The 21338-nt window shown below is 42.9% G+C and overlaps 1 protein-coding gene across 1 annotated transcript; it reads right to left on the bottom strand.

The window, feature by feature from the left end:
- Positions 1–9520: 9520 nt before the first annotated feature.
- ZC3H11A (zinc finger CCCH-type containing 11A) lies at positions 9521–16577 on the bottom strand. The gene is made up of 5 exons (XM_042466188.1): positions 16344–16577; positions 12968–13087; positions 11262–11342; positions 10666–10767; positions 9521–9581 (listed from the first exon to the last, which is right to left on the bottom strand). Exons 1-5 carry the CDS (start codon positions 16519–16521, stop codon positions 9559–9561), a joined length of 504 nt encoding a protein of 167 aa, XP_042322122.1. The 5' UTR covers positions 16522–16577; the 3' UTR covers positions 9521–9558.
- Positions 16578–21338: the final 4761 nt, after the last annotated feature.

The following is a 21338-nucleotide window of genomic DNA, read 5'->3' as shown; positions in this document are numbered from 1 at the left end:
AATTGAAATAAGCACTTACATTAATCTCCATATGTCTGAACCGACAAATACTTCTGAAACACCGTCCTTCCTGCCAGAGAACACAAACAGTTTCATTTCCCAAGGCAGCTTCACAGTGACGGTAGGGGCAACTGTCCCCCTATGGAAAATGAAAGGGAGAAAAGCAAATTAAGAACACTTAGTCTGAAAACTCTTTATGAATGAAATCCCATGTCACTAACAAAGCAGACTTCTGCTTGCACAGCAGAATTTTCCGTTCTACCCTCATTGACCTTCCTTGGGGGAAAAAATGCCAAAAATGCTCCTAATATACCAGGGAGCAGTATCATATCTGTGACCTTAAGCTACAATTCTTTCTTTCTTTCCTAGCAACTCAGCAAGGACTGGTAACCAATGGCTCAGTGTACAGCATTGGACCATGGACCATTTTGAGTAGCACTGATATAGAACACAAGTGGGAGCCAAGAAGAACCCAGAGCACAAATTTATACTTCTGTCTCACATAACTTTCTTCCAGTTTCTATTTCCTGGTCACTCTTTAAGCTCTTATACAAAAGAACCAACACCTAGATTTGGGACGAAATATTCAGAAACTCATCATAAGGACTGCTCAAGATTCTTTAATTCCAAGTGTGCATCTTTCACACTAGGCCTGAGATGGTAAATTTCCACATTCTAGCAAGAAACAAAGTAGTTTCCACAAGTAGTCTGTTCACATCCATAATAAAAGTTACAATTTAAAATAATGTTTGCCTTAATTACAATTCATTGGGTCACACTAAAGCTGTAATAATGCAAGCATGATAAGACAAGATTGGGGATAGGGGAAAATGCAAACCTTAGTACAGGTGGAGTAGAAGTAGAAGTAGCAGTCGTCTCCTTTGTTGGACATGTTGGACTGAATACCACAAACGTGTAGCAGAATGACTGTCTGTCAATTATATATTTACTATCCTCTTAGTGACCACAATTTGGTTTAACATATGACACAATCTTCAACAGGCTAGATTTGCTGATCTCTTCTTTAAAAATTTAATCTTGGGAAAAGATAGATATAAATAAAAATAAGTTTTTACATGAGCAACCATCACTCCTAACATCTTACAGCTAAGTAGCAATATCCCACTTCTATGTAAACTTGTTCTTACTGACTCCACTTTAAAATCTGTTTGTTTCTGGTACTTTCCATAACAGGGGTAAAACAGGTTAGAAGGCACACTAGTCCCTAAGGGTCCCTGAAGGGCCACATATTCTCTCCCATCAAAAAAAAATTGATCCGCCCCCCCTAAAAGTCACCTTTCACTCCATTTTTGACCCTTCCTGAGACATTTAAGCTTCAAGATAATCCTTTTCCCCAACAGGATAGAACCCAGAACTCAAATTCCAGGTAATTTCCTGCCTTACAAAAGGCCCCTTCTGCACCCAAATGACCTGGACTCCCACAAACATGGCAAAATTGCCCTAATGCCTCATAGGGAATATGGGAGAGAGGGAAAGTTAATTAATGATGAATAAATTAAATAAATAAAAAATAAATTTATGGGCCTCAAAACTGGCATTCTCTACCCATGGATGTATATAATAACCACCAAGGCTCTAATGCTGTAATACAGATTAACAAAGTGCACAAAGAAATGTTTTCACAGTTGGCCCTTCATATCTACAGTGGTTCTGTTTTGGGACTGGCCCTCAAAGCAAAAAGAGAAGGCTGGCCCAGTACCATCGGGGGCTGGCCTGAAGACAGAGGCTCCTCCCTCCCTAACTGTCATCGTTCGGCCTCTGAGGGAGAGAGAGGGCTGGCCCAGTGCCATCGGGGGCTGGCCTGAAGACAGAGGCTCCTCCCTCTCTAGCTGTCATCGTTCGGCTTCTGGGGGAGAGAGAAGGCTGGCCCAGTGCCATCAGGGGCTGGCCTGAGGACAGAGGCTCCTCCCTCCCTAACTGTCATCGTTCGGCCTCTGAGGGAGAGAGAGGGCTGGCCCGGTGCCATCGGGGGCTGGCCTGAGGACGGAGGCTCCTCCCTCCGTCATCGTTCGGCCTCTGAGGGAGAGAGAAGGCTGGCCCAGTACCATCAGGGGCTGGCCTGAAGACAGGGGCTCCTCACTCCCTAACTATCATTGTTCGGCCTCTGGGGGAGAGAGAGGGCTGGCCCGGTGCCATCGGGGGCTGGCCTGAGGAGGGAGGCTCCTCCCTCCCTAACTGCCCGCCCGCCCGCTTTCCACCTGGGCAGGAGCGGCCCAGAGAGACTCTTCCTTGCCGCCGGAGCGGCGTTTCTCCAGGGGGAGAATCTGTAATCTGTACTGTATTGTATTTTCATTTTGTTTTGTAAACCGCCGTGATCATAGGAATGGCGGTATATAAATAAAATTTCAATCAATCAAAAAAAATCAAAAAATGTGGATAATCACACCTTATGTTATTTAATGGCAGCAATGTGAATGCGCATGCCTCAGCATGTCTGCCTGCACATTTCTCCATTTAACAATATGGGGTGTGCCAATCCATTAATGATTGAATTTGCTGAGCTGAATCCCACAGATCCAAAGGAACAACTTCATTTCTTTACTATAGGTTTGGGGAATATCTTGATCTTCAGATGTTATCAGATTGCAACTACCGTACTAGTCAGAGCAGCAATGCTGAGGTATGATGGCTGTTATGACCCACACTCTCCATTTCTGATTTACTTCAGACAGACAATGAGAAGAGCTGACTAAAAGACCTGTGGCTGGGGCATTTGCTGAATTCAAGGTGCAGGGCAGGGGAGGGATAACCATATAATTAGATGAAGCACAGCATTTTCAAATCACAAGCTCAATTATATTGGCCCCGTACAAACAAGTCAAAATAAAGCTGCTTCTGGTCACTTTGGAGGTATGCTGTTTAAATGATGCTTGCGTCCTAAGACTTAACAGTTCATTTCTACCCCTCCTATCAAAACACACAACCATAAACCAGCCCTCTAAATTGTGGGAAACCATCAAGACATAATTTACCTTTAACTCTTTGTTCACACCAATGTTGGGATAAAACGCTTGACTCTAATCGCAACTTCTTTTGCTGTTTCTTTCCTGGGATCCCATCAGTTGTCTCTTTTTAAGTGGACGGGTTTTCCCTGTTTTCACAGGAGATGCAGGATTTGCTGTCACGAGGGCTTTTGCTTCTCCCGTTTCTTTTCGTCTTCTTCCGAGCAGATATGCACCAACCACTTGCTCCTCCTGTGACTCCTCCTCTTTTGCTGCTGTGCAAGCATTGCTTCTCCTTTCTTATCTCTTCTAGCTTTTCACATAGACTTTTGAATATAATTGCTCACACTGTCACTCAAAGGCTGGGTAGTTACACAGAGAAGTAAGAGTGAGAAAACAAAGAATTTTCCAAGGAAAATCTATATAGCCCTCCAGAGCAAAAACACGTTTGCATTCCATGCAAACCAGCTACAGTTTAGTGGAATTTAAATGAGATACAGACTCTCATTTTAACGGTGAAAGTCTGCCAATTATTGTGGAAGTCATTCAAGGATAGGATGGATTTCCCATAATCAGGCCAATGGATAATTCACTTCTTAGTGAAATCGTAAAGTCCCATGAAATGAAAAGGTAGCTTCAACTGGGAATATGCAGCAGAGCAGAGAGGTAGGCAATCTGCAGTGGCAAAGTAACATGGACTCTGTCATCTGAACTCATGCAGCCCTCAGCTAATTTCAAAATACCCCCCCCCCTTCAAATATCTGTCCCATGCTATTATAACAGAGATGTCCTTCCGTCTGTAGTTTTCTTGTGGATTGTGGGGGGGGGGGGGAGAAAAGAGGTAAAGAGTGGAGAGAGTGGCTTGTCTGCACATGGGTTAGCCCCATCTCCTGCTGGCTCAGTCCTGCCCACAGTCACAATGAGTACTTCATGACAGACTACATCCAAAGAAAGGCAACTGTTGCCATAAAAGCTGCCTAGACCTGTCAGTAGAGAACCAGTAAAAGAAAACAGGCCTAAACGAACATCAAGAGCACAGAAAAAAAAATCCAACTTGAAGCATTAAACATGGAGGGAGATCCTTTATATTCTCAATGGAAAAGCAAATTTTACTGCTCTACTTCGACTTTCTTGGCCCAGAAATCTTTTTCTTGCCTGCATCTCATATTCCTAGCAATCTCAAGGTCACTGGGGAGGTGACCTAATAGCACTAGTTTGATAGTCAGCAGTTTCTTCATCAGGTGATCTTCAAACCAACAATGTGCATTTAAGATAACACTAGAATCCCTCCCACCTCCTCCTTTGCATGCTTTTAAAAAAAATTTGTCTGATGAAGAAATAGGATTTGAAACACGCTACAAAGAGAAGTGGCTATGCCTCCTGTTAGCCCAAAACAGCTATAATCAGAACTCTTATTCTTGTTGTTGTTTGTGTGAAGTTGAAGTCAGTTCCAACTTTAGGCATCCTAAAGCAAACTATTGGAGTTTTCTGGGCAAGACTTGTTCAGAGGAGGTTTGCCATTGTCTTCCCATGTCTTGGAGCATGTGACTTGCCCAAGTTCATCCAATAGGTTTTAAGTCAGCTCATCGGGGAATCAAACCCTGGTCTCCAGAGTCACAAGCCAATGTTCAAACCACTATGCCAACTGGCCTCATAATGACAAAAAAGACTTTGAAAATTGTCTTACAATCAACAGGCTTACCCGTTTGCATTTTATCTACGAAATAAAACACTGTAAGAGCCAGTGTGGTATAGTGGTTGAGGTGCTAAACGATGACTCTGTGAGTCAAGTCTGAATCCAATTCAGCCACGAAGACCAGTGGAAGCTTGGTCAAGTACACACTCTCATAGCATTAAGGAAGTCAATGACAAACCCCCTTTAAACTACTTGCCAGGAAACACAGTGATTCCTAAGTGACTTGAAACACACCAAACAAAAGAAATGTACGTCTAAATAGTTAATACTCCAAACAGGCTGCATATAGGCACAGACTCCAATAGAACAGGGCTAAATGTCCTAGTACAGACATGGAAATCACCATCAAAATGTGTTGGGGGACCTAAAACCCCGTGTTCTTAACCACTCCTATTCTGCTACACAATTGCTAGGAGAGGAGTTTCAGAGTCCTACCACTGAATCCCGTGCCTGCGAGAATAGGTGAATAGGACGTTATCTTTCTTTTATCAGTCACGACCGGAACAAGAATACTAATGGCATTCTAAAGATGCGAGAAAATAACTGCAGACAATGGTCCTTTCTTACGCAACACAAAGAACACGACACCTTGACATAGCAAATCTGCTGTGCAAATCTCTAGAAGAAGAGTCCAACTCCATGCGGTTCCTCTTCATTTCCAGGGCTGTTAAAATACCACAAATTAATGATTCTAAAATGAAATTGCCCACTACCCTGACAGCTGAGGTATGCTATGGTAGGTTTTCTCACCTCTGAGGATAGTTATGTAAAGGACAACCACCATATCAGTAGTCGACTAGCATGTTTGGAATTAATAAAATATAATAATAATAAAATAATAAATAATAATGCACTTTTGTGCAACAACAATCCATACAACATGCAAGTGAGGGGTATGGAAAGGATACAGCTGGTCCTACTGCAGAAATTTCCGGGATCCAAAAAAATCCATTTAAAAACCGGTTACCAATGTTTTCTTACGAAAAAATCTTCGCCTATCACAGCAAGGCTTTTCTTCCCATTAAGCGCCTATTTCGGCTTCAATATTCGTTAACAAAACGCCGGCAACAATTAAATTCGTAACCGGGACCACTTACTTCAGGAGCTGCAGTTCATACTCATCAACGTCTGGAATGCCAGATTCTTTACCCGGTAATAAGGAGAGTATTTCTTCCGCTGCTCAAAAGAAATTGGTCTCTACTCTACCAAAACTGCACCATATGGCACATTCATTTTCTCTCAGAACTAGTCTGTCCTCACCATATACAAATCTGATAATATGTTTCCCATTCCAGTTTATGTAACATATCAATCTGCTCATAGGTTTGCAGCAACTAATTTCAAGTGATACAAAAGGCTACAAACAACCATTCTCTCCAGAATTCCAAAGCAATGAAAAGAAAGATTTAGAGAGACACATCTACTGAATCTAGAATAAATAAATGCACAACATAGGCCGTTACAGACACCAAAAGAAAGCTGCTTTCCGAGTCACAGTGGAGGTATGGTTTCAATGATGCATGCGGCCTAAGAGGCCGAGAAGCGCACCAAGCCAGGCTCCAGCCCAAGGACTGGAGCGTGGCTTGGGCGGTGTGGCTTCTGGACGCTTAGGACGCAGGCATCATTGAAACACCATACCCCTGTGACTCGAAGGCAGCTTTATTGGCTGTCTGGAACAGGCCATTGTGTGGCCTATATTTAGTACTCGTGCACAGGCAATTCTGAAAGAGCTGAAGATCAAAACCTTCTGAATGTAAGCAAAAGATATACTTGGGAAATGGGTGATTTCAATGCCAAGGTATCAGGGAATGGAATGTTGGTTTTCTGAACTGAGGAAAAGGAGCAGTGAAAAAACGGCTAAGTGAAAAGGCCTGCACGCAAAGAATGGGTCACAGGAAAAGGATGAAGCCAATAGGGTTACAAAAAACAAAGGGTCGAATACCTCTGTACTTCTCCTGTTACCCCTCTAGTTTGATACAAGGAGGAAGAAAAGACGGTTTAAACCTTCCATATTTTTGGTATTCCCAGAAGCAAAAAAACCCGTCATCACTGCTGTAGTCACAGTCAGGGCCAAAAACTATCAGAGGAACCTCATCTCTCCTCTTTCTCTGCCAACAAGTCTCTTTCAATACGTTTTTGGATGAAACGAATACAGAACATTCAAATACAAGTTATTTAGAAACAAAATAAAATATTATAAAAGAGAATATGTATTACCTGTGGCTTTGTAATGCAGAACAATCTCCTCTCAGCTGGAGCTCTCTAGCCTGCAGCTGTGTCTTTACAGTGCTGTCCCAGTTTGCTGCATTCGAAGAGCGTTCTCTCCTTCTTGATTTCCTCCAATGTTTGAGGGCGCACTTCCCCCAAGTCCTTGGCTTTGCCAAAGGCTCCGCCAGTTTTCTTTTTGCAGGTGCAAATAACAAAGAGCCCTGCTTCTGGGGTTCAGATCATGCTTTAACATTGGAAAGACTCTCATTTTCAGTTTTAAATCCGCTCCTCTTCCATTGCCTTTGCTTTTTCTCAGCAAGGACTTAAGAAAAGTTTTGATCCTGATGGCAGGAGATGGTTTTGCCCCTGGAATGGAATCATTGGCAGTGCAGATACTGTAACTCTGAGTTTAGGCTGAATGTGTCCCCTCTTTGGCTAGCTTTCCTCCAAGCGGATTTCTCAACGGTTTTCACGTGGATTTTCACTGCTGGCTTGGGAGCATTCTCGTATACATTAGAACAAAAAAAGAACATGTTAGAAAATAATTACGTATGTTTAATTCAGAGGAAGCTCATGTTTACAACATCTAATAATACCTCCCCACCAAGGTGCAATCCAATCGTTTCCGATTTTCCAACATCATGCAAATTGCTGTTTCCGCTTCTCAGAATGCACTTCTCAACACGTCCACTGGGGGGTAGGCTCCCATATACTGAAAAGACCCTCAGTCCGAAAGTGAAAAATATATAATGTGTGTTAAAACAACACAACCAGGTAATGGCTAATGAAATAAGAGAACCATCCCAGCAAGCACAGGAAGCACTATAAAATCAGACAAGTAACAACAGTGGTAGGTTGTTCTTGCTGCTTACTTTACACACTAGATTTAATGTGGTTTATTCCTAGGCCTGTGGCTTAGAGGAGTATAGACATACAAAAAAATCAAGTGATACCTGGTTTCCATGTTGTTCTGATCAGATGGTAATCCTAGTCCTCTTTAAGAGATTTGGGGACTTGTACTGCAAAAAGAAGAAGAAAGAAAGAAAAAAATAAAAGAAGCTGCCAGCAGACTTTTTTATTTGCTCTCATCACTTCACTTGAAATCCATTTTGTTGGAAATCAAACTATGATACAAACAACGGTGTACCCACACCATATGTGGGCACACTACACGTGATTTTTCAAGCTTACGCTGAAGCCCACTGCAATAAATGAATGGCATGTGTGCCCATCCAACTCGCTTATGGATGGGGGGGGTGCAGAACAGATTTCCCCACCCCGCATAGGCAGGGTCCACGGTACTAGTCTGCTTGGATTTACACGCTATTAAATTGAGAGTAGAATTTGGTGATTTTTTCTGGCACAAAAGGCTGTGCATGTAGACAAGTAGACGGCATACATGGTTTTGGGCCCAAAAAAACTGGCATTGTGATCTGCTTATTCCTGATTACTCATTCTTAGTAAATATTAGGTTCTAATGTGTATTTTCCAGCACAAACTCTTATACTGACAAGCCAGGCTGGAAGATACTTGTCCGTTCATGCAATATACCATATCCTAGGACCTAGCAGGTCATATGGGGATAGTCATCTCTCAAACAGTCTGTATGCTGGTGAAGACCAGCACTTTGAATTGTGCCCAGAAATCAATCAGTAGCCAGCAAAGCTTTTCAAAAAGAAATATGCTCGCTGTAACTGGCCCCACCAGCATTCTAGATGCAGTGTTTTGAACCGCTGAAGTTTCCAAACAGTTCCAAAGGCAAGCCCCAAATAGAGTAGATTGCAGTAGTCCAAACAGGATGTAACCAAGGCATGTGTCACCATAGCCACATCTGATGTTTCAAGGTGCACTAGTTTTAACGTGCAAATGAACTCCTTGCCACTGCTAAAACATGGGCATCCAGGCTCAGAGTTGAGTCCAGAAGCATACCCAAGCGCAAGCCGCCTGAAATTTTAGGGGGAGTGTAACCTCATCCACATAGGCAAAACGCATTCATTGATCTGCCTTACAATGACCAGGAGCACCCCTCTCGTCTAAAAATAGCAGGAACATCACATTTTTGTAACTGAAACATTCACAAATTCTCTGTTGAAGTTAGTGGAATCCATTTCAGTAATTCAGCAAACATACCTCCTTTGGTGATGTGTCTGCATTCTCCAGGATATCTATTTTCTTTCCAAGTCTTTCAGCCAGGCTACGTTTAAGGGAGACCACTCTCTCAATTTATGATAAAAAGAAAAAAGGACGATTAGATTTTGCTTTGTTTTTAATTCCACTTATATGTCTCCTACTTATTTAGTATGCATATATGACACATAACTCTACTTCTGGTAGCCAATTTTAGTACCTATTTGTTCATATTACTTTGTAATCCTTAATAAGAGGGGGGGGGGGGGGGGGAGAGAGAGAGAGAGAGAATACATGGCAGAGAATGCAGACACTAAGGTTATGGTAGTTAAAACCCATCTTGACACACATTCTGAGTTCTACTTGTGTCCCCACAATAATATATACTTTCACTTAATAATTTACCTGAATTCCGAAAAAAAGGATAAATTGAACACATTATCAGAACTTATACTACTATAAATGTGCCTATAACAGAAGTAGAGTAAAAACAAAACATTCCAGAAGTATTTATACCCGCAATACCTATGGAAGGCTTCCGTTTCCCTAAGCGTTCTGCAAGAGTCAACGAATCTGAGGCTCTTCACCTAAGACAATGGAAGTGCAAACAACATTAATATTTGCTTTTCAAACAGGAACAACACAAAGACAGTAACATGGTAGTTTGAATAAAGGCAAGTAACTGATCAAAGTACTCTATAAATAATCTAGTGGAAGATTACTGGATTACAAATGCACTGTTTTCAGACAGAAGATACAAATTAAATTGTGTATCGACAGACATTAGTGGATAACAAAGCCTTTGAAATGCAGAAACACTTATCAAATAGAAAAGAGTGCAAGCAACTTATATGATGCACATGGCTGGATTAGAAGGCTAATATGGGAAGGATGTGGTGTTAAAGGAAAAACAATTAGTCTCACATTAAATTGTGAAAAAATATCCATTTGTTCAAGGTGGGCTATTTGCAAGAATAGGTTAACAAATACTTTGTAGTTGAAATATACATCATTTTATACTATAAGACACCCAGCGATGTACATTAAAGAGTATCATAAAATACAACATTAGCATGGAGTGCAATGAAAGAAGGTACAACAACCCTAGCCAATAAATTGACACAACCTGACAGCTATTTTAAGTTGCTCAATAACCAACAACTGTAAGAGATTGTAAAGTCATTTTATGTACGAAGCAAACAAAGTTATGCCATCATAGTGGCCCTTTGCAATATGTAGAATTATGCAGATGTGTGGGAATACACATACTTTTCGATTTCTTCTGCAAATCAAAAAACTAATTTAATCTAATACATTATACATTTAGCACCTACATGTTAATGGTAATAACATTTTATAGTATCTACTATTTGTACAATTTACAATTTTTAAAATCTATGACAATGAACTTAATTGAATGCAATTCTGTCCTTTAAATGTCTTTGCATTGGCTTTACTGATGCTACTAGTTTAGTGACTTGAACTTAACTGCCATTCATTTTTATTAAGCAGAGAGGTAATCTCACATTATACCTGCTAGAAAGCATATGTGCTGCCATATATACTTTGTTCTTGTTTTGGAAATAGCAGTGACAGACTATCACTACTAATGAGCAGTACAGAAGGACATCTACAGAAGCATGAGAGCTAAACTAAAGACAGGAAAATTACCTTGCTTCATAGATGAAGTTACAGTTCTGAGCACAGTCCGTACATTTTCTCTCTCTCGGCCTGGATGGGTCTGGGTTTGAGCAGCAACTTCAGAAGGACTGTCTGAGAAAAGTAAGAGAAAGCTACATCAAGCTGTACTACTGCCACTATTTAAGAACTATTGAGCACTTCAAGGATGGTATATTTAAAATTAGAACAGGTTGTACTGAAAGAAGTGAAGATTACTTCAGATTAAGCATGTCTAATACTGCATAACTTGAGAGTTCAAAGTATTTATATGTATCAATAAACCTTACAACAATCCCCAAAAATATGGAGTACTGCAAATATTCAACTTGCACCTCAGACATGAATTGCCCATAGGAAGTCATTATCCTATGGGCAATTCATGTCTGAGGTGCACATTATATATAAGGCTTCTAATCTGTCATTATACCAGTACACCAGCAGTTCATTACTGTGACACTAATAATAGTCTCCTTATGAACAAAGCAACATACTCTCATAACTACCAAAAGAATCAGGCTTTTCAAACAAGGTCTCATTAAGTATCCTCCAAACTACTAGAGACACAGTGAGGAAAAATGTGAACTTACCAGCTTGCTGCGTTGATTTTTCTTTCATTTTCTTTGATTTGATTTCCTCAAGGGTTTTGATCCCAAAATTCAAACCACCATCTGAATAATATAGAAATTGAACTGATAAATGTGAGATCAGAGGCCAGAGAACAAACATTATGGTTCATTTCAAACATTATATGGGGGAGGGGGGAGCCCAAGCATAAAGCTAGGTATGAGATACTGACCTCTCTTCACTTTAGCAGTGCAACCCAGAATAAACTAGTTTGCTCCCACTTTCCACAAAAAAACCCAGTGAATGCAGGAATTAGTGAGTGCAGGGGAGGGGACACCCAACCTCAGGCAACAGTGCACCACTGTAAGCTACCTCCCTGCCCTTCCTCACTCTCTTGGGTCTAATTCCTGGCAAAAGGCTTCCTGGAAGGGAGGAAGGAAGAACAAAGCATGGCAGCCCTGCCCACCACCCTCAACACCCTCACCTACCTTGGCTACCCCCTCCTCTGCCTCTTGACAGTTTCTTCTGCCTTGTCTGGCCTCCTTGCTTTCTGGCCAAAGGTGCCACCCCCTTCAGGAGACCAGCAGGAGGCAGAAGAGGCAATCAACAAGGCATCAGTGGTGAGGGCAACGAAGGTGGTGGGCAGAGCAGTCATTATCTTTCCTTCCACGGAGCCCTCTGCTGGGAGTGGGATTCAAAAGGTCACCGCCAGTAGAGAGCAAGGAGGAGCAGGGATGTAACTTCCAGGGCACACTGTCACCCAGACAGGAGAACAGAGGTCGGGCCTCCCTCTCTCTGGACTCACTACTGCCCTCCCATCAACCACTGGAAGTCCTACATTGGCCGCTCTCCATACAGCCAACCCCACCCATTTTGTCTCCAATGGCGGCAAACCTTCATGTATGTGCCGCCATTGGGAAGAAGGAAACGTGGGCATTTGCAGATTTTGGTATCTATGGCAGGGGAGGAGGTCTGAAAGGGATCCCACGTGGATACCTAGGGCCAGCTGTATGGCTTTCTGGTTTAATATACCAGAATGCCTGATTTACAGCTCTTGATTTTTAAGTTTCATTCATAAGAACTTCAGCTAAATTTAATTTATGGGCCTGTCCAGATGGGCCAACAGGGCACCCTTGTCACGTGCTAGGGGTTGGCTGAGGGCGCACCGCCCATAGGTGCCTCACCCCTAGCACGTGACGAGGATGTCAAAATGGCAGTGCCCTGTACACATGGGTGCCGCCATTTTGACGCGACGGACATTTAGCGTCTGCACGTCAAGCCCACATAATGACGTTGCAAGTGCGCCATTGTTGCACTGCAGCGTCATTATGGCACCACAGAAAGAACCCACTTTTTGCGGGTTCTTTTTGCTGCACGAGGAAGCTGCGTAGTTTTCCACTGCAGCTTCCTTGCGCAGCAAAACAAGGCGCGGGTAAACTGCCCCTTTTGGGCAGTCTGTACCACGCCTAACTTAAATTTTGTACTCAGATGAACAAGCAACAAAATCCAGTGTTGGCTCTCTGCAGGACCAACTCCTCCAATTTTTATTTGTTAAAAGAATATACTGGTTCATGTGAGGGCCTCCAGTAAAACAAGACGTTCTCCTTTTTAGACATTTACTTTTAACTTGAAAAAAACCCAGTACCAAAAGGGGTTGAACAAAAAAACAAGGTTAATGCTTTGTTAAAGGACCATTCAGATTTTTTCTCTCAATTACATTAGTTCTTACCTTTATCTTGCTTTGTGCTAACCACAGATTTTCGAGTAGAAACTACTCGCAATCCATTAGAGACCTCTGAAGATTGCTGAACAGGCATTTTAGATTCATCACCTTCTTCAGACAACTGATCTGAAAGAAGTAAAATTGTTTGTTTGATCCTATCTGTTCATTCAGAAGCAAGGTCCATTTATTCAGGGGAATATAATCCCAAGTATGCATACTCTAGTTAAACAGATCTGCATACACAGACATATGGATGTTTGCTGAATCATGACATAATTTTAAAAGGAAACAAGTATTTTAAAGTATCTATAATCTGACATTAATAACAGCCTTTCTGTTTAAGGATAATTTACCCACAATGGTCCATGCACTGGTAACTTCCTCATTAAACTACTGCAATGCAAGGGCTGCCCTAGAAGATGAGAGGTGCAGCAGCTAGTACAAAATGCAACAGGTAGACTGCTGACTGGAACACTAATCAGAAACTATATCATATTGGTTTTGAAGAAACGGCATTGGTTGCCAATACACTTCTACTCTGAATTCAAGATGCAGCCTGAGAAGTGATGTCTGTTTCAGCAGTCTTTCTGTGTTCCACTGGTGGGGGAAATACCTTGTGGGATATGGAAGAAACCTTCTCTGCTGTGGCATCCTGGTAATGGAATGCCTATCACTTATAATGATGCCTAAACTGGTGTAAGTCAAGCACCAAATGAAAACATCACTTTTTAAATTAAAGCCTGGGGGGCTTAACTGATATTCACATGAGCCTTATAGTTTAAATTATTTTAAATGGTTAACAAGTTTTGAATTGTCTTAAGCAGGGGTCGGCAACCTACAGCCCTAGGCCGGATCCGGCCCAGCGAGGCTTTGGGACCGGCCCCAGCCTGGTCTTGCCGCCGATTGCTGCCCCACCGCATCTTCCGTGCCGCTCCAGGCACCATTTTGAGTTCAGCCCCCCAGTTGTCTGAGGGACAGCAACCTGGCCCCCGGCTCAAAAAGGTTGCCTACTCCTGGTCTTAAGTATTAAAAATGGCTTAATATGTTTTTGATCTCTTAAACAATTCTTATTATTTTAAATCGTTCTAAATTATCTCCAATCGAGGACAGGATAAAAAATTTAATCAATAATTAATAATACTTGCAGGGATCACATAGTGCTGTGTATAAAGTAATACAAATGAATAAAAACCTTAGAATCACTGGCGCGTTACAGACTGCCCAGAACAGGCGGTTGCAGCGCGGAGGAGCCCCAGCGTCCAAACCGCACAGCTCCTCCGCGGTGCAAATAAGAAGCGCCAAAATGGCGCTTCTCTTTGCAGCGCAGTTATGATGCCGCGATGCGCCAGTGGTGCACTCACGGTATGATATGTGCTGCGTGACATGCGAACGCAAAGCATCCGCTATGTCAAGATGGCAGCCCCCATGTGGAACGGGCGCCGCTATTTTGTACGGACTCGGTCCGTATTAGAGTTAGGGGCGTCCAGAAGGGACGCACCGTTCTAACCCTAATACGAACCCAGTCTGTACTTTATGCCCGTCTGTAATGGGCCCTAGAATAATAGAGTTGGAAGAGACCGCGAGGGCCATCCAGTCCAACCCCCTGCCATGCAGGAAATCCAAATCAAAACATCCCCGACAGATGGCCATCCAGCCTCTGTTTAAAAACCTCCAAGGAAGAAGATTCCACTACACTCCGAGGGAGTGTGTTCCACTGTCGGACAGCCCTTACTGTCTGGAAGTTCTTCCTAATGTTGAGATGGAATATCTTTTGCTATAAATTGCATCCATTGTTCCAGGTCCTAGTCTCTGGAGTGGCAGAAAACAAGCTTGGTCCCTCCTCAATATGACATCCCTTCAAGTATTTAAACAGGGCTATCATATCGCCTTTTAACCTTCTCTTCTCCAGGCTGAACATCCCCAGCTCCCTTAGTCGTTCCTCATTGGGCATGGCTTCCAGACCCTTCACCATTTTAGTCGCTCTTCTTGGGACATGAGGCAGTTTCTCCACATCTTTTTTAAATTGTGGTGCTCAGAACTGGACACAATATTCCAGGTGGGGCCTGACAAGAGCAGAATATAATGGCACTATTACTTCCCTTGATCTAGACACTATACTTTTATTGATGCAGCCTAAAATTGCATTGGCCTTTTTAGCTGCCGCGTCACACTGTTGACTCATGTTCAACTTGTGGTCTACTTGGACTCCCCTTTCACACGTAGTTTCATTCAGCCAGGTGTTGCCCATCCTATATCTGTGCATTTCATTTTTCCGCCCTAAGTGCAGTACCTTACATTTCTCTGTGTTGAATTTCATTTTGTTAGCTGTGGCTCAGCTTTCAAGTCTATTCAGGTCATTTTGAATTTTGATCCTGTCCTCTGGGGTATTAGCTACTCCCCCTAATTCGGTATCATCTGCAAATTTGATACATATGCCTCCAATTTTGTCCTCCAAGTAATTGATAAAGATGTTGAATGGCACTGGGCCCAGGACAGAGCCCTGTGGGATCCCACTGATCACTTCTCTCCAGGATGAAAGGGAGCCATTGTTGAGCACCCTTTGGGTTCGGCCGGTCAGCCAATTACAAATCCACGTAACAGTTGCCTTGTCTAGCCCACATTTTACAAGCTTGTTTTCAAGAATGTCATGGGGATCTTTGTCAAAGCCTTTACTGAAATCAAGATATACTATATCCACAGCATTCCCTTCATCTAACAAGGTGGTAATTTTATCAAAGAAAGAGATTAGATTTGTCTGGCATGACTTGTTTCTCTGAAACTCGTGTTGACTTTTTGTGATTATGGAGTTGCCTTCTAAATGTTCACAGACTCTTTTTAATTATCTGCTCTAGAATCTTTCCTGGTAGTGATGTCAGACTAACTGGACGATAATTGTTGGGATCCTCTTTTTTCCCTTTTTGAAGATGGGGACGACGTTTGCCCTCCTCCAGTCGGCTGGGACTTCTCCTATTCTCCAGGAGTTTTCAAAGATTATTGCCAATGGCTCCGATATTACCTTTGTCCATTCTTTTAATACCCTTGGATGTAGTTCATCTGGTCCTGGAGACTTAAATTCATTTAGATTAACAAGGTATTCCTGTACTATCTCTTTGCTTATTCTGTGCTGAAATTCTCCTATTCTGTCCTCTGCTCCATTATCTTCAGGTTGAGCACCCTTTGCCTTTTCTGAGAAGACTGAGGCAAAGAAGGTGTTGAGTAATTCTGCCTTTTTCTCTATCTTCTCTTAGCATTTTGCCATCTTCTTCTCGCAGTGGCCCTACCATTTCCTTTTTCTTCCTTCTGCTGCAGACATATCCAAAAAAGCCCTTTTTATTGTTTTTAACCTCTCTAGCAAGCCTTTAGAGAAATCACTTTTGCTTACCATCATCATCTTCATCATCATCTGCAGCATTGATTACTACTGGTGGATGAGTAGGGCTGGGTACATTTTCAGAATTTTCTACCTTCATTACCCCACGCAGCTGAGGAGATGGATTGGACTGAACAGAAAGTTTATTCTGCTGCAGTGACATCTGTGTAGGCTTCATTTCCTCTTCCATAGACTCAGACACACTTGGAAGAACAGCTTAAATGAAACAAAAGACTCTATAAACTACAAGCAGAAAACCCATGGGTTGGAACCACACTTAAGTGTGCTTACTGTAGTCTTAGTGAAATCAATGAGAGTTCAATTCAGTTATAGCTAACTTTGGTCCCGTAAATTTAAGTAATGAAGCAGACTTAACAATGCTATTTAATGAAGCTATTGTAAGCCACAACTAAAATGGGACCCAACTGATTATTTGTAATACATAATTAAGTGTCTGATGCACTGTGTCAGTGTAAGAAATATCATAGTTAGGAATGGATTGTGATCATCAACAGTTCTACCAGTCACTAAAAATCTATCAAGGCACTGTACTATTTCTGACAACCATCATGCAAAATACAATAGTCATATTCTTTCTTTTTTTGGTTAATTTTAATCTTATCTATATTAAGAAGTAAAAGCACCACTGGTGAGTAATCTGACTTGTGCTAATGGTCAGACAGAAGCTTCCAGGAGAACAACCAGGAAAGAAAGGTGAAAGTCTTTTTATGTATGTCTGAGTAACACTATCTGATTTTGTGAAGCAGTATGAATCAGATGACTGCAACCCAACAATGTTTAATGAGTCTACTATTCCAGATGAAGTTACTTTCAGGAACATGAAGCTGCTTCCACATGGCTACATTTTGAGCTATAGGTAGAGCTTGGTTTAACAATAATCTTTGGCATTACCTAGGTATTTTACAATTTATGAACTGTGTTTATATCTTCGCTACCTCTATTTACTTGGGTTTTGTAGGATTCCGGCACTGCCGGAAAGGGGGGGGGAAACAAAGTGAAGGAGCAAGATATGTTCCCATACAGCATCTAGAAGACATATGCAAACTTGAAACATAATGCAAGCCATTCTGTAGAAAGATGAGCACAGAAGAACTCTCAGTCAAGTAAACAGAACTTACTTTGCTTGGAGGTAAGAAAAGTCCATCCACAAAACGTCCTTTGTTTATGGTGGAAAGCACAGTCAACTTCTGACAGCCCACTGGCTGATTTTCCCAATAACAGGAATTTCACTACGTTTTTCTGAGGATGAAACATAATGTAAATGTATACTAGGGTCACGTGAAAGTACAACAGCAACACAATGATGTGACCCAGCAACACTCTCCTTCACAACCCTAAGAAATTGATCAAGAGTACACAACCAAGCTCAACAACGGAAGCTGCCATCCACAAAGCCCTGTACAATGGCAGATTAACATGCTATCAGAATACAGTCAGCCCTCCATAACCACAGATTGTTTATCCACGTATTCAAACCATCCATAGCTGAAAATATTTAAAAAGTAAATCAATTCTAAAAACAAACAGTGAGTTTAGTCATTTATATAGGGACACCACTTTACCATGCCACTATATATATCAAGACTGAGCATCCATGGAAATGGCATCCATGATGGGGGGACGGGGATCCAGAACCAAACCCAGCAATTACCAGGCCTACGTATTTAATTAAAAATCACTTAACATTACTCCATATGTCTGAACCGACAAATACTTCTGAAACACCGTCCTTCCTGCCAGAGAACACAAACAGTTTCATTTCCCAAGGCAGCTTCACAGTGACGGTAGGGGCAACTGTCCCCCTATGGAAAATGAAAGGGAGAAAAGCAATTAAAACATAGTCTGAAAACTCTTTATGAATGAAATCCCATGTCACTAACAAAGCAGACTTCTGCTTGCACAGCAAATTTTCCGTTCTACCCTCATTGACCTTCCTTGGGGGAAAAAAATGCCAAAAATCTCCTAATATACCAGGGAGCATAGTCATATCCGTGACCTTAAGCTACAATTCTTTTCTTTCTTTCCTAGCAACTCAGCAAGGACTGGTAACCAATGGCCAGTGTACACATTGGACAATGAACCATTTTGAGTACACTGATATAGAACACAAGTGGGAGCCAAGAAAACCCAGAGCACAAATTTATACTTCTGTCTCACATAATCTTTCTTCCAGTTCATTTTCCTGGTCACTCTTTAAGCTCTTATACAAAAGAACCAACACCTAGATTTGGGACGAAATATTCAGAAACTCATCATAAGGACTGCTCAAGATTCTTTAATTCCAAGTGTGATCTTTCACACTAGGCCTAGATGGTAAATTTCCACATTCTAGAAAAAACAAGTAGTTTTCCACAAGTAGTCTGTTCACATCCATAATAAAATTTACAATTTAAAATAGTTTTTGCCTTAATTACAATCTGGGGTCACACTAAAGCTGTAATAATGCAAGCATGATAAGACAAGATTGGGATAGGGGAAAATGCAAACCTTAGTACAGTGGTAGTAGAAGTAGAAGTAGCAGTCGTCTCCTTTGTTTGGACATGTTGGACTGAATACCACAAACGTGTAGCAGAATGACTGTCTGTCAATTATAATTTACTATCCTCTTAGTGACCACAATTTGGTTTAACATAGGACACAATCTTCAACAGGCTGAGTGCTGTCTCTTCTTTAAAAATTAATCTTGGGAAAAGATAGAAATAAATAAAAATAAGTTTTTACATGAGCCCATCACTCCTAAATCTTACAGCTAAGTAGCAATATCCCACTTCTATGTAAACTGTTCTTACTGACTCCACTTTAAAATCTGTTTGTTTCTGGTACTTTCCATAACAGATAAACAGTTAGAGGCACACTAGTCCCTAGGGTCCCTGAAGGGCCACATATTCTCTCCCATCAAAAAAAAATGTATCCGCCCCCCCTAAAGTCACCTTTCACATCCATTTTGACCCTTCCTGAGACATTTAAGCTTCAAGATAATCCTTTCCCCAACAGGATAGAACCCAGAACTCAAATTCCAGGTAATTCCTGCCTACAAAGGCCCCTTCTGCACCCCAAATGACCCTGGACTCCCACAAACATGGCAAAATTGCCCTAATGCCTCATAGGGAATATGGAGAGAGGGAAAGTTAATTAATGATGAATAAATTAAATAAATAAAAAATAAATTTATGGCCTCAAAACTGGCATCTCTACCCAGGGATGTATATAATAACCACCAAGGCTCTAAGCTGTAATACAGATTAACAAAGTGCACAAGAAATGTTTTCACGTTGGCCCTTCATATCTACAGTGTTCTGTTTGGACTGGCCCCAAAGCAAAAAGAGAAGGCTGCCATACATCGGGCTGGCCTGAAGACGAGGCTCCTCCCTCCCTGGTCACCGTTCGGCCTCTGAGGAGAGAGGGCTGCCCAGTCATCGGGGGGGCCTGAGACAGAGCCCTCCCTCTCTGCTTATCGTCGGCTTCTGGGGAGAGAGAAGGCGGCCGTGCCATCAGGGCTGGCCTGAGACAGAGCTCCTCCCTCCAATCACGTTCGGCCTCTGAGGGAGAGAGAGGCTGCCGTCCATCGGGGGCTGCCGAGGACGAGGCTCCTCCTCCCAACGGTCAGTCGGCTCAGGAGAGAGAAGGCTGGCCCATACCATCAGGGCGCCTGAGACAGGGGCCCCACTCCCTACTATCTCGTCGGCCTTGGGGAGAGAGGGCTGGCCCGTGCCATCGGGGGCTGCAGGACGGAGGCTCCTCCTCCCAACTGTCATCGTTCGCCTCTGAGGGAGAGAAGGCTGCCATCCTCGGGTGGCTAAGACAGGGCTCCCATCCTAACTATCACGTTCGGCCTCTGAGGGAGAGAGGCTGGCCGGTGCCATCGGGGCTGGCCGAGGACGGAGCTCCCCCCCTAACTGTCACGTTCGCTCTGGGAAGAAGGGCTGCCCGTTGCCACGGGCTGGCCGAGGCGAGCTCCTCCCCCAACTGTCATCGTTCGGCCTGAGGAGAGAAGGCTGCCCAGTCATCAGGGCTGGCTGAAGACAGGGGCTCTCACTCCCTAACTCATCGTTCGGCCCTGAGGGAGAGAGAGGGCTGGCCCGGTGCCACGGGGGCTGCCTGAGGACGGAGCTCCTCCCTCCCTAATTCACGTTCTGCCTCTGAGGGAAAGAAGGCTGGCCAGTACCATCAGGGCTGGCCTGAAGACAGGGGCCCTCATCCCTAACTATCATCGTTCGCTCTGGGGGAGAGAGAGGCGGCCCGTGCCATCGGGGGCTGGCCGAGGAGGAGGCTCCTCCCTCCAACTGCCCCCCGCCCGCGCTTTCCACCTGGGCAGGAGCGGCCCAGAGAGACTCTTCCTTGCCGCCGGAGCGGCGTTTCTCCAGGGGGAGAATCTGTAATCTTACTGTATTTTTTCATTTGTTTTGTAAACCCGTCGTGACAAGGAACGGCGGTATATAATAAAATTTCATCAATCAAAAAAAAAATCAAAAAGTGGATACACACCTTATGTTATTTAATGGCAGCAATGTGAATGCGCATGCCTCAGCATGTCCCTGCACATTTCCCATTAACAATATGGGGTGTGCCAATCCATTAATGATTGATTGCTGAGCTGAATCCCAAGATCCAAGGACAAACTCATCTTTACTATATGTTTGGGGAATATCTTGATTTCAGATGTTACAGATTGCAACTACCATACTAAGTAGTCAGAGCAGCAATCTGAGGTATGATGGCTGTTATGACCCACACTCTCCATTTCTGATTACTTCAGAAGACATGAAAGAGCTACTAAAGACCGTGGCTGGGGCATTTGCGATCAAGTGGGGCGGCAGGGAGGGATACCATTTAATTAGATGAAGCACAGCATTTTCAAATCACAAGCCATTTATTGGGCCCCATACAAACAAGTCAAATAAAGCGCTTCTGTCATTGGAGGTATGCTGTTTAAATGATGCTGCGTCCTAAGAGGCGGAAGCTGGCCAAAGCGCGCTCCGTCCTTAG

Source organism: Sceloporus undulatus, chromosome 4 (genome assembly GCF_019175285.1).
Source record: "Sceloporus undulatus isolate JIND9_A2432 ecotype Alabama chromosome 4, SceUnd_v1.1, whole genome shotgun sequence".
NCBI classification, from domain to species: domain Eukaryota; kingdom Metazoa; phylum Chordata; class Lepidosauria; order Squamata; family Phrynosomatidae; genus Sceloporus; species Sceloporus undulatus.
The sequence above is the reverse complement of the archived record's forward strand: the minus strand, read 5'-3'. Positions and strand labels throughout refer to the sequence as shown.